This window comes from Perna viridis, chromosome 10 (genome assembly GCF_037379345.1).
Source record: "Perna viridis isolate PV_CMFRI_1.1 ecotype Kerala chromosome 10, ASM3737934v1, whole genome shotgun sequence".
NCBI lineage: Eukaryota > Metazoa > Mollusca > Bivalvia > Mytilida > Mytilidae > Perna > Perna viridis.
Window position 1 is genome coordinate 37,454,150 of NC_142454.1, and position 13,696 is coordinate 37,467,845.

At 30.5% G+C, this 13,696-nt stretch overlaps 1 protein-coding gene across 1 annotated transcript in view; it reads left to right on the forward strand.

The window, feature by feature from the left end:
* Positions 1–9,799, forward strand: part of LOC148605657 (uncharacterized) — a 42,880-nt gene extending 33,081 nt beyond the window's left edge. Inside the window, exons 10-15 of the mRNA XM_088548360.1 lie at positions 130–240; positions 1,073–1,174; positions 1,873–2,035; positions 4,105–4,287; positions 5,589–5,713; positions 6,525–9,799. Of these exons, the coding sequence (XP_088404486.1) occupies positions 130–240; positions 1,073–1,174; positions 1,873–2,035; positions 4,105–4,287; positions 5,589–5,713; positions 6,525–6,599 (759 nt within the window). The 3' untranslated portion in view covers positions 6,600–9,799. The remainder of the gene's footprint in view (positions 1–129; positions 241–1,072; positions 1,175–1,872; positions 2,036–4,104; positions 4,288–5,588; positions 5,714–6,524) is intronic.
* Positions 9,800–13,696: the final 3,897 nt, after the last annotated feature.

A 13,696-nucleotide genomic window follows, 5' to 3' on the forward strand; every position in this document is an offset into this window, starting at 1 on the left:
GGGGGGGAGCCTGGTCATTAATGGAAAAGTTGAGGAAATGTAAATCAGTCATGGTATAAACTTAGTATCTATAAACATACAATATGAATATGAATTATTTTAATATTATGTATTTCATTGTCTTTTCAGTGTAAAGAATTTTTATCATCAGGGGCATTTAAGGGAAATAATCCAGCAGAAGTTGTTCAGGCTTGTGACATTACATTCTCATGTGTGGCAGATTCAACGGCAGTCAAAGATGTAAGTCAGTAGTTTAAGTCTTTCATTGTTGCTTTGATCGATTGATTGTTTGATTATTGTTTAGTATTTTATGGCAGATAAATCAGGACAGGAATGATTGACCAGTGATATTGTAATGATGATGAAGGATAACTTTGCACAAATGCTTAATACTGAAATAAATTTATAAGGCAAACGAATATAAAAATAGAAGATATGGTATTGTTGCCAATAAGAAACATGTAGTAATCTACCAAATGCCAAGCAACAAAATTAAATTTCTACTGGTCACCACATGGTCTTCAATGATGGGCAAAGCCCATACTATAAACAAGCTGTAAAAGCACAAAAATGATTGATGTGAAACTATTCATAAAAGACAAATCCTCAGTTTAAGCTCAATCCTATTTGTTGTCCAAGTTATATAAGACCAATTTTAATGGTAGGTTGCCTACAAATGGATCTTGATAAAAAAAGAACTCTATTTTTACCTTGACTATTGAACCATTAAAAGAAGGTAGGATAGAAATTGTGTTTGAATCTTCTGTTTAATTATTATACAAGTCCTTTGTGACTACGCCATTGTATTATTATAACAATACAAAAAGATCATTATAATTTCATGTATCATGCAATCACTTTGAGTTCTATAAATTATAGGTTGTTCCTTACAGGTCAGTTTCTGTGATAAGTGGAAATTCAGCATGCTATTTTGAGTTTTTGAAAGATAGCAACCTCTTGAACTGTTTGATATGGATTGTTTATTCATATTACTTGCATGTCATGGTCAAAATATTTTGTGAAAAATTACATTGTCTTTTGTGGCATTTGAATTTTGTTTGTTTAATTACAGCTTGTATTTGGTAACTTTGGTGTGCTGCAGGGAATCACGAAAGGAAAATGTTATATAGAAATGTCCACGATAGATGAGGAGACGATGCAGGATGTAGCTGAGGTATCTATCTTTATTGACCAAAATTTCAATCTACAGTAAAGCACAAATAAACCGAACACTGAATAATGCAAAAAATGAAGAATAGTTTACTGTCATTCTGATGCCTATTTATACCAAGAAATAGTCAAAGTGAAATACACTAACTGTCAAAGTGTGCCTTTATAATTCAATTACAGAATGTTTTAGGAGCCTCTTTTTCAAAATTATACCACTTTTCTAAAAAATTTGTAGCAAGAACCATGTTGTTTTCTTACAGTTCATTTTTTTTTTAACAGTTGAGATAGTTAATCTAAGATATCTTACCTCAGAAAAGAAATTTGATATTTGAATATTGAGACTAAAGATTTTAAAGATTTGTTCTAGAAGGTGAAATAATTTATCATCTGTAGTTGTTTTTGTTGATTATTGTTTTATATCTTCAATTTTGTATATAATCAATTTGCAAAAACAAAAACAAAAATCATGTGATAGAAAATATAGAGTCTTCTTCTGTAATGATTAGTTGAAATTATTTCTCCTTTTAAAATGGTAATTTTTTTTCAATAAATAATAGTTTAAACCAAAAATAGGCAGATTTGAATCAGTTCTTCCTGCTGAAATTGAATCACCATCTGATTGGTTAAAAAGTCTAATGCATTTCAAGTTGTAAAAATAATGTAAATGAAAACAAAAATAAGAATCCTATCTTTACTTTACAGGCAATCAATGCACGAGGTGGAGTATTCTTGGAGGCCCCTGTAGTGGGTAGCAGAGTTCCAGCACTAGAAGGACAGTTAATTATTTTAGCATCTGGTGACAGGAAACTGTTTGATGATTGTTACACATGTTTTGAAGCCATTGCAAAGAAATTTTTGTTTTTAGGTAAGATTTGATATGATACAGTAAATTGTACATTTAACTAGAGTGTTCTATACTCAGTATTGATAAGTAACCATACCAACATTTTTTTAGTCTCCCCTTAGTAGAAAAGGGAGCAAATGTGGTGAAACACCGAAAGGTCTTCAACTAGTGTGAACACACCTTTAAAGAAAGGCCCTGACAACAAAAGGTGAAACACAGAAAGGTCTTCAACTAGTGTGAACACACCTTTAATGAAAGGCCCTGACAAGAAAAGGTGAAATACTGAAAGGTCTTCAACGAGTGTGAACACACCTTTAATGAATGGCCCTGACAACAAAAGGTGAAATACAGAAAGGTCTTCAACTAGTGTGAACAAACCTTTAATGAAAGGCCCTGACAACAAAAGGTGAAATATCGAAAGGTCTTCAACGAGTGTTAACACACCTTTAATGAAAAGCCCTGACAACAAAAGGTGAAACACCGAAAGGTCTTCAACTAGTGTGAACACACCTTTAATGAAAGGCCCTGACAACAAAAGTAATAAAGTTCACAATAAAAGAACGAGGACACTCCTCATAGATAAACTGAAAATAAGAGCAGTTTTGAAATTGAGACAGAAAATATTACAGTGAGGCAGATAGGGTGAAATGTGATGTTCTGTTGAGATGATCAAGAGAGGTGTCATTCTGTTTATTGGCTTTGTCACAGTCCAATTGACATATCATTGTCATTGGAAATTGCCAATATTTTTTTTTAATTACTTTGATTTGAAACAAGCTTTTTGATTGGCTAGTTCATTTACAGCAAACCAAGATATTTTGTATAACTTGCTTTGGGACTGTGATATCATTAACATCAATCGGTCTGCACTCAGTAATTCAAATAAACCTAAACAAAATAATATTAATTCTTAATTTTTTGGTTTGGATACTTTAGATATGCTCCCTATTTTTTTAAATTATACAAAATAACCTGGTTTAGGCCATGTTTAAAAAAAAATGAGACATTCCTTAAGTGTCACTGCAGTACCCTGATTCAGGTAACAATGCACCTGGTATTTCCAATTTTTTATTGAATGTAGTTTGGGTTTCCACTAATTGTAACAAAATTATTTAACAATGGTAAAATGCCTTAAAAAATGTGAGTTTTCCTCCTAATTCTTAAAGCAAATTGTTCTTAATAAATTCATTGAGATATGGAAGATGTATGAAAATAATTATGTCCTGGAAAGTTCATATCCCTAGTGTTGTCTAGTGTGAAATAATTATCTTTCTATAATGGTGTTCAATTAGCAGATAATATAAGCTCATTTAATGTTGGTTAATCTGTAATTAGAAAAAAAATTATCCTTTTATCTTGAGAAGTATGTCATTATTATAATTGAAAAATATTGATTTAAGGATTTTGAATTTAACCTAGATCTGTTTCATAAATCTGCATACTATACTTTAGTTGTTAATTGGTATTTGATTTGCATGATGACAAGTTTTTCCTATCTTTTTGTTTATTTTTGCCCATTGTTTGTAATTGCTTTTTAAAACTCATGTATTAGCACAATATTTTGTTTTTTTTTTTTCGATTCAACATTTAAAATAAATATTTATTGGTATAAACAATGACTGTAGGTGCAGAAATGATTAGACCTGTAAAAGATAAACTAGCTCATCATTAATTTGCTTCATTGTTGAAGATATGTTTGGCACAAAAAGCTTTTCGCTATCATATGGTTGTCAAAAAGTGGGGGTAAAAATACTCATAAAAATTATTATTGAAACAGTAATACTAAAACTTTTCCTTCTTTTATAAAATATTCTGTCCTGATTTTTATCCATTTTTTATGTTGAATTTCACTTTTTCAGATCTGGAATATACATTAAGATCTTGCCAATTACTACTTAATGTTTTTAATTGTAAAATTGGATTTGAAAATAATAAAAAAAAATTAATATAAACATTAAAGAGAATTTGTGAAAATCTGTAATCATAAAAATGAACTTTCTTTCAGTAGTTCTAGTGAGAGACTTGCACAACTTCCTGCAAGAGAATCAAAATACATATAGTAATTTCTTTTTTTTTTTTGATGTTTGAAGGTCCAGAAATTGGTGGTGCTACACGAATGAAATTAATTGTTAATATGATCATGGGAACAACAATGGCCAGTTTAGCTGAAGGCATGGCTATGGCAGAAAAAGTTGGTCTTGACCAAGAAGATGTTGCTGAAGTTCTCTCCCTTGGTTCTCTTTCTTGTCCCACAGTAATACACAAAAGTCAAGGTGAGGGGCAAAATTGAATGCCAAGAATGGAATTCTGAAATAAGACTATACAGAATTTTCCTTGTGAATTTGCAATAGCATAATGCGGCTCATAAGTCTTTTCTAAAAAAATTCAACCTTCATGAGTTGAAAGCTCTTCAATGAAAGGAGAAAATCAGATAGCTCATTGCTAAGTTAGGCAGGGAAAAACACATTGATTGTACAGGTGAATTTAAATATTTTGTAAGGGATTGCATTTATTATTGTGATTTGGTCATTTACCGAAATATGATTTTAATCATGGTACTGTATTAATTTTCGCAGATTCTGTCATGTGAACATATTTGTGGGTATCAATTTTCGGGATTTCAGAAAATGCTTAACTTTACATAGTGTTAAAAATCAATTGTGCTGATATTATTTTTCACAGGTTTCTGTTTACTGTTAATACAGTGAAAAATAAAACCCCATGATAATTTGTATGTCTACAGTATCTAGAACAATTGTTGAATCCACTTAAGCATGTTAAGCCTTCATACAAGAGCTTGGGTATGTTTCATTGAGAACTAAATCACAGCTTTTTGTTTTGCATATGAGTAATGAAGAAGGATACTTTTGACCTCTTTATCTACCATATATAAATTATTTGTTGCTTCTGGTTTGTAACTGAAAATTACTTCCTTCAAACAAAATTGTCTTAAAATAGTAACAAAAATGGAAATTTGTTCTCAACATATGTAGGAAAAAAATCAGATTGCAGTTAATAAGAGTAATAAATTAATTTGATATGTAACATGCTGTCTGATTGGTTGGCTCTCTATTAGCAAACCAAGTCATTTTGTATAACTTAATTTGGTACCGTGATGTCATTCAATTCAATCGGTACACACTCTGCGATTCAAATAATCCCAAACAAAAACAGTTTTTTGATAACAAACAAATTCTTTATGTTATGATTGAATAAAGTAGAAATTAAATTATATGAAAGGAATGTTTCTAATTTTTTTACTGTTCGTACGTTAAACCCCAACAATCAATCAATCAATCTAATTTTTTTAACATGTTAAAGGAGATAAAATGAGTCAAGGGTTTACAACTGCCACAAACCATGTTATTTCAAAAAGCATGTTAAAAAATTAGAAACATTCCATAACTATTTTTTTTGTCCAGTACTTTTATGAATTTAGTACTCAGTCTCCTGTTCAGGGTCTTCCTTGCTTGGGTTTGAAAGGTAAAGGGAGATAATAAATGTGACAAATTGTACCAAACAATTATTTTCATTAGATTTATATATTACATCTTTATTCATTTTATTATTTCAGCCATATTAAATCAAAAGTATGACCCCCACTTCCCATTACAACATCAGCAGAAAGATTTACGGCTAGCATTGTTACTAGGAGATAAAGTAGAACAGCCATTATATGTAGCCTCTGCAGCCAATGAAGTACGTATCAGGTTGTTGACAAAACAGATTATGTTCTTGACAAAGAATTTTTTTTGTTACAGCCTAAGAACTTCAAGTGTGTAATTTTTTTCTTTGCTTGTTTCTTGCTTCTGATTGAAATTAATTTTTAAGAATTTAAAAAGATACTGTCAGCCTGTTAATTGTGGCATTTTACTATTCTTTATAAATTTACAATGACCAAACAAGTATAAACATTGTGTTTTTATGACAAATTAATTCTTTTTCCTCAAATCATGTGAAATTTTCACAGCATATCGACATAATTTATAATAAGTGCAGGTTTTAAAAAATATTATAAACATGAGCACCATTAGGATTTGATTTTATGTGTTAAATGATTTAAAAGAATGTACAGTTAAACCAGTCTAAACTGAGTCTGAATAGTCTGAAAACTTATCTAAACTGAACTGAATACTCTGAAAACTTGTCTAAACTGAACTGAATAGTCTGAAAACTTGTCTAAACTGAATTGAATAGTCTGAAAAACAGTCTAATCTGAACTGAGTAGTCTGAAAACCAGTCTAAACTGAACTGAATTGTCTGAAAACCAGTGTAATCTGAACTGAATTGTCTGAAAACTTGTCTAAACTGAACTGCATTGTCTGAAAACCTGTCTAAGTCTGAAAACAAGTCTTAACACTTAACAGTCCTTTTATATCAGTTGGTATGGAACCTTGGTTAACTTACTTAACACCTGTCTAAACCAAACAAAGTTTTAAAGTCCAAAAGGGAGTTTGTTAAGACTGATTTCATTGTATATTGTTCTATAAATATTTAATCAATTTTGCAGCTCTACAAGAAAGCACGAAGATTAGGATATGCAGATAGTGACATTGCCTCAGTGTACCGGGCAGCTAGTTCATGAAATCTCCTTACAACTTCACATAGAGGCAAATGTAATGTGGTAGGCGCGACAATTATGTCTGGTTTTATTTAAATGCTTGACCAGACATGGCATTAATGAATGAAATAAAACATAGTATTGATCTAGATGCCAGTGTTTATCGGAAGGAATTTTCTGATGGATCTGACGCAGTTGAGAAAAGTTTTACGTGCAATAGACACACGGACAGAGAGTCCTTCCCATGTTGATATGGTAACAAGGCAGCAAATCCACTGATGAACAACAATTTTATTTTATCATTTTGTATGAAATTTTGTGTTCATTTTTATGTCATTGAACAGAGCTATGTGAATTTTTATTTCATTTAAATCAGTTGACTTGGATTTTAGTCTCTAGCAGTGTTTTTGTTTTTTATTTGTTATGTTTCATTTTACTTAAAGTTTTGAAATTGTCTTAAAACTTTCTGAGAAAGTGTAATATGCTTTGTCATCATGAACTTATGGAATTGTTGATGTCATTTTATTCTGTATACTTTTGTTAGTCAATTGTCTTTAACAGGGAAAGTATGATCACATGATTTTAGTAGGCGTTTGAAATTCTTTTCACATTTTTGGAGCAAATAGATTCTGTGACAATTCACAAGGAGTTTGTATAAATGAAGCCTTCAATTAAGTTCTAGCACAAACTGTAACTTAAGTATCAGTCTTTGTAAGAATCATGCAAATCCTGTAATATGTGATACATTCCAAAAAAGGCTACACACTTTTATTTTTGTATTTTATATTAAGTAGCTATATAGGTCTTTATGATGAAATGTATAATCCTTCATTCTAATCTGTCAGCTCTTATGAGATTATTTATAATTCACAATGAAAATCCAACGGTTTCTACTGTATTTTGTTTTATTTATTGAGTTATCTCCCTTAATTTTGAATTCTTCAGTACATTTTATACAATTTATCATCTCTCATGAACATAGGTTCTTTGAAAAGCTAAATGTTATTTTCTGTTTACTTTTTACAACAAAATATCAAAAATAAAAATATTTAGCTTTCCAACCTTGTATCACATATTGCAGGATTCTTAGCTGGAGTGCTACTTTAGTAAAATATATCATAAATACTGTAAAACTCATTTCACATCAATTCATGTTAAAAAAAAAAAAGAACAAAGTATGTTAAAATAATAGAGGTGGCATTTTCATTTTTAAAAAATATATTTTTCTTTGAACAAGTATTGCTGATGTATAATTGATTTTTTTTATGAATAGAAAAGATGCATCAAATGTCTTCAGACCACAGTCATGGTAAAACAATGATGAAATGGAATTCAAGTGATTTATTTCTTAAATGATAGTAAGAATTTCAATAAGGTTGTTCTGCCTGATATTTCAGTTTCAAATTTCATGATGCTACAAAGTATAGGTGAAACTCGTTAGTTGATTTATTTCCACATACACTGCCCTCTGGTGGAGAAATAGAGTCATGTCAACTCGAAATGTTGTGGAAAAAAGGTCCTCAGTTGAGTAACTCACACGGTCTGTTGGTTTCTGAATAGCCTTTTAAACTTCCTATATTAGACAAGTAAACCATTACTAGTGAGTGTTAAGGGTTAAAATAACATTTTTACTGAAGTCAGTAAATATTCATCTTTACGATTGTCTTCCATTTCTAAGATTTTTGAATACACAGCCAAAGGTGTTGTGTGAGAATCATATGTTCTACTAATGTAATCATGATACATATGTTTTTTCTTGATTTACTTTAAGATAATCTTATGTTGGTTTTTTGTTTACACATAATAATTATGTTTTTCATTTACACATGATCATTTGGTTTTTTGTTTTTTTTTTTCATTTACAAATGGTAATTGATATGAGAAAACAAATATTGATGTAAGAGTTATGTGTAAATGATATAATATACATGTATAACTAATTGGTTGATATACACATGAATTGAGCAACATTTGATCAACATGTGTAGATCTATGAATTCATGGCTTTCACACATTGCTCCTTCTGAAATTGCAACCAATTGCAATGTATGGGGCCTATTGCACTTGTTTAAGACGTTTAGAACTATTTATTTGTTGTTAACCAGGGAACAAACATTTTCTGCATATATTAACATTTCTTTTCTTAGTAGATTGCAAACTTTGCTTTTGAGATATACCATGTATTTATATGGATGTAGTTTGGTTTTAAGATGTTTTTGATTAGCCATTTCAAATTTTATTTTGATCTTGAAGGGTCTGCAATATATTCTATATTATGAACATTATACTAAGTTGGAGAAGGTTTGAAATCCTTTGAATATTTGAATGTCTTTTTATTAGAAAAATTATGTACCTCTGACTTTTAATTATTCTAACATACATTATCATATTTTCACCTTTATCACAAGTGAGTTGCATTTACTCTGATTATTTTCACCTTTATCACAAGTGAGTTGCATTTACTCTGATTATTTTCACCTTTATCACAAGTGAGTTGTATTTACTCTGATTATTTTCACCTTTATCACAAGTGAGTTGTATTTACTCTGATTACTTTACATTAATATGTTATGTTTATATTTTTTTCTGTTGTGATTAAAGTTAAAAAGTACTTAATTTTAAGTTAATCAATTTAATTCAAGAAGCTTCTAGAACTTGAATGACTTTTTGTCAAATTTAAATTATATTTGTCTTTTGTTCAGTGCAAGTCAGAATGAAAGAACTTTTTATTATACCTCCATTCTAAGAGTAAAATCTCCTGTTTTGACTTCTAAATTGGGTGCAGTGGTTATCTGTGATCACACTATCAACTGTCTATAGTTTAGATTGGCTTGCCAAATAGCCAACTACGTGAGTTTTTTTGGGGGGAGGGGACAAAACTAAAAATGGTATCATTCAATTTATTTGTAATCTATTTCCACAACAGTTTGGAGTAAAGTAATATAAGTTTTTTTTTCTTCCTTTTTGTTGTAAGAGTGGTGTGAAAATTTCTGTGCAACTGGTGTAAACCAAAATATTTACACCAGATAGAGTTAGTTGTAGAATGGTATTTCTTTTTTGTAAAAGAATAATTATCATTTTTGTACATGTTCTGTATAATTTATCATTATGTAAAAACCATCATGAGTAGGTAGTATTACATGTAGTATGTATGTCACTTTATCATCTTCATCGATGTGTACGAAGTCATGGTCTTTGTTATATTAAATGAAATACAAGAGTTACTTATGTTGTCTGTATGTATAAGCAACATATAGAGGAAAGTTTGTTTGATTTTTATCCTGTTGTAAATCAGTCTTTGTTGAAACTGGGGGATAAATAAGACCTATATCCTCAAAATTAAATTCGTAAAAAGGTGTCTAAATCTGAAGTAAAAAGCAATGCAGTGTTCACCCTTAATGATCACACAATTCACTTTTAATATCTTCATCAGTGTGTACCAAGTTATATTAAGGAGGTGGACCTAGGGCAAGGGACATAACTCTTGAAATCAGTGATATGTTTGTATCTTATTCAATTTCACCAAAGCCTATCAAGGTTTCATTTTAAACAGAATGAAATAAATCACAGTTGCTTTGATGCTCACATGAGATTGATATAAAATGCTGAATACAAACATTCAAATGATTTGTAAGAGTTGTGTCCCATAGCCTAGGTCTTAAACCCCCCCCCCCAAATGAAATACATGAGTTAGTTAGATTGTGTACATTTTTTTTGTATGTGTAAGCAACCTACAGAGGGAAAAAGTTTTTGTGATTTTTATCCAGTCATGAAGTAACCTTAGTAACAGAGAGAAGAAAAACCAAGGCCTTTCTCCTAAGAATTAGATTTTGTAAAGTGGTGTACAATCTAAATTCTAAAATATGAAAGTACATTCGGTTTGTATTATCCAATTTGTTAGCGTTCATGAAGAATGCATATTTTATTGCAGCTAAAAATTTGTTCACATGTGATGTACATTCAGTTTACATTCACAGCTATATGCTTGATTCAAGTTGTAATTCTGCCTTTACACAACTTAAATACATTCCTTTGTGCATATAAACAGCCAGTATTGAAAATGTATCACCAGTGTGAATTAGTTAATTGAAGTAAACAGGCACAGATCCAAGGACTGGCTTACCGGGCGTACGCCCCCCTTAAATCGGTAAGAAACAAAATTTTACCACAAGTTTCACCCCATAATATTTTTTGCCTTGCTTTGCACAGCATTTAATTCAATTTACATTCCCCCCAACTCAAATCCAGGATCCGCCCCTGGTAAATTCTCATTTGGTTTCCTTATTACATGTGAACAAGTTTGTGGTTTTATGCATTAAATGGGTATTATTTAGACAAGTAAATAAGGTATCTGTTCAAAAATGTTACTAATACCAGTACACCACTTGCTTAGGAAAAAGTGTTGTTAAATGGTGAAACTAATAAAAATGAGCTACATACAGAATATTAGACAATTGGTTTTTGGTACTGTCTTTATCAGGGGGTATCTCAATTGAGCCCTGTGAGAAAGCGAGTGTCAAAAATCAATTGTATAATATTCTGATGAATGAAATAAATAAATGAAAATAAAGATACTAATGACATTTAAATGAAAGAGATACAAATGTCAAGGAAATTAAAAAAAGATACAAATGTCATTTAAATGAAAAAAGACCCAGGTATGAAAGGAAAAAAGTAAACCCTGTTTTTAATATATTCATTAGTAAATAACTCAAACCAGTGTAGTTAAAAGTAAAATATCAAGTTTAGCACTGAAATGATTTTTGTCCTGATTGCACTCATGCAAATTGGCTTATAGCATGGTAGATGTCGTGCCGGTGGGGAAAATATTTTCGTGTAATTTTTCTCAGCAACTATTAATCACAGATATTTGGTACACAACTTCATTGTTGAATGGAGTCAAATTTCAGGTCTGTCTCACTTCTACTTCCTGTCTACCAACTTTAAGACAACCTGTCTTTTCTGTCTTTGACTCATTTATAAAAAATGAAAAATTAGAACTCCCATCACTAAATTGGAAATGAAGGAAATCTAAAATATTTCTGACTGTATGAATTATTCTCTTTAATATGTGGTTGGGAAAAAAAAACACAAGTCTTTCCATTAAATATTCAAAATGTTATCTGAAATGCACAAATGGTGTACATTCCTTTTTTAGGGTCAGTAACTCGAGGTATAGTTAGTATGAAATAAATTACAATTTCATCATGAAAGGAAGATAACTCACTTTTCCCTTATCAATCTTTTGTTAATTTGAACTCTCTTATCTGAATCCTCTGACACTTCAAAGACAAATTGTCAATTTTTCTCAAACAGACCATAAACTTAATGCCCACATTGTAAAATTTTGTGTTTTTTTTTCTTGAAATGATTCAATATTTTTCAATGTTGCCTGATTCTAATGGATTCCAGCACTAAATATTCCAGAATTTTTTTTTTAAAGGATAAAAGTAGATTTGTGTTCATGTGAAGATCTAGCTTTTGAGAAAATTTTAACATTTTTTTTTTCTCTCACCTTAAAATCAGATGAAGATTCATAAAGATTTCAATTGAATTTTGATCATTTAAAACCAAAAAAATAAAAAATACTATGAAAGCTCTTAGTATGGTTTTAACTGTTCAAATATTCTTCTGTTTTGTGGGTTTGAATATCCATGAATTGAAATTCTCATAAATTTCTAGTGTCATACTGAAGGTCATTATTACAAAACTCCAAAAACAAAAGTTTAGCAATATGAAAAACAAAACAGGGTTATTATCAAAATAATTAAAACAAACATTAAAAAAAATTCATATTGCCCAAATTGTTCATGTAATCACATTCTGGGGGAAAAAATGGCTATTGCATTCAGTGAAAAACTACAAATAAAAGAACTACCTGCAACCTGCTTTCCAATCTTGTTAAATGTTTAAAATCATAAATTCATTTCATAAAGTGGGTCTTTTTTCATGTCAATGTTGTTTTTATTAGCTCACCTTGCCAAAGGCCATGTGAGCTCTTGCCATCACTTGGCATCCGTTGTCATCCGTCATCGTTAATTTAAGTTAATTTTTCAAAACTCTTCTCCTCTGAAACAACTTGACCAATTGGAACCAAACTTGGTATGAATGTTCCTTGGGGTATCCTGCATAGAACTGTTGTGGGGATTTTTGATCCATCGAAAAACATGGTCACCATTACTAAAAATAGAACATAGGGGTCAGACAGTAGTTTTTCACATATATCTCTAAAACGGTTAGGTTAAGTCCAATCCTGACCGGGTAAAAGTGTAAAATCAGCATGATGAGATTTATCTGTGGTCAAATTTTCATTTTAATCTATTAAGCCATATTGGAGTTATTGCCCTTTTTTATAGTTTTTTGCTATTTTTAATGTCATTTCTTTCAAAAATCTTCTCCCCTGACACTATTTTACCAATTGAAACAAAACTTGGTATAAGTGTTCCTTGGGGTATCCTGCATAGAATTGAAGTGGGGATTTTTTTGATCCGTCGAAAAACATGGCCACTGTAACTAAAAATAGAACATAAGGGTCAGACAATAGTTTTTGCATATATCTCCTAAACTGTTAGGTTTAGCCAAATTCTTTCAATTGCTGAAATAATCCTTATTTTTTGGACTACAAAAGTTTTCAGGCATAAAATTTTTCAGACGCCTTCTTATTGGAGTTATTGCCCTTGATGGGAAAATGACAGGTTTGTTTTTTTTTAGTTTTCAGCCAATGTCGTGAAAACTGTGATAGATTTAGATTTTCATTTACTGAAATGATCCTTATGATAAGTCCTATCAAAGTTTTCTTGAGTCAAAATTGTTGGACAATTTCTTGTTTAATTTTTTGTCCTTGAAAAGCAAAATTTAACCAAATGAACGATTCAGGCTCCTGGGAGCCTCTTGTTTACAGATAAAGTGGTACTGTTTAATAACCTGCCAGACTTGATCAAGTCACCTTTCAGAAATAAGACAGACAATGAGAAATCACATCTATGTATCGAAACTTGTATATCATATGGAAAGTGTGTAATCAACCTTGCATCTATTTTTTTCTTACTATCAAATTGAACTGTATATTTAACAATGCAACCTGTTGAAAACAAACCCTGAAAAATCTTAAATACAGTGGA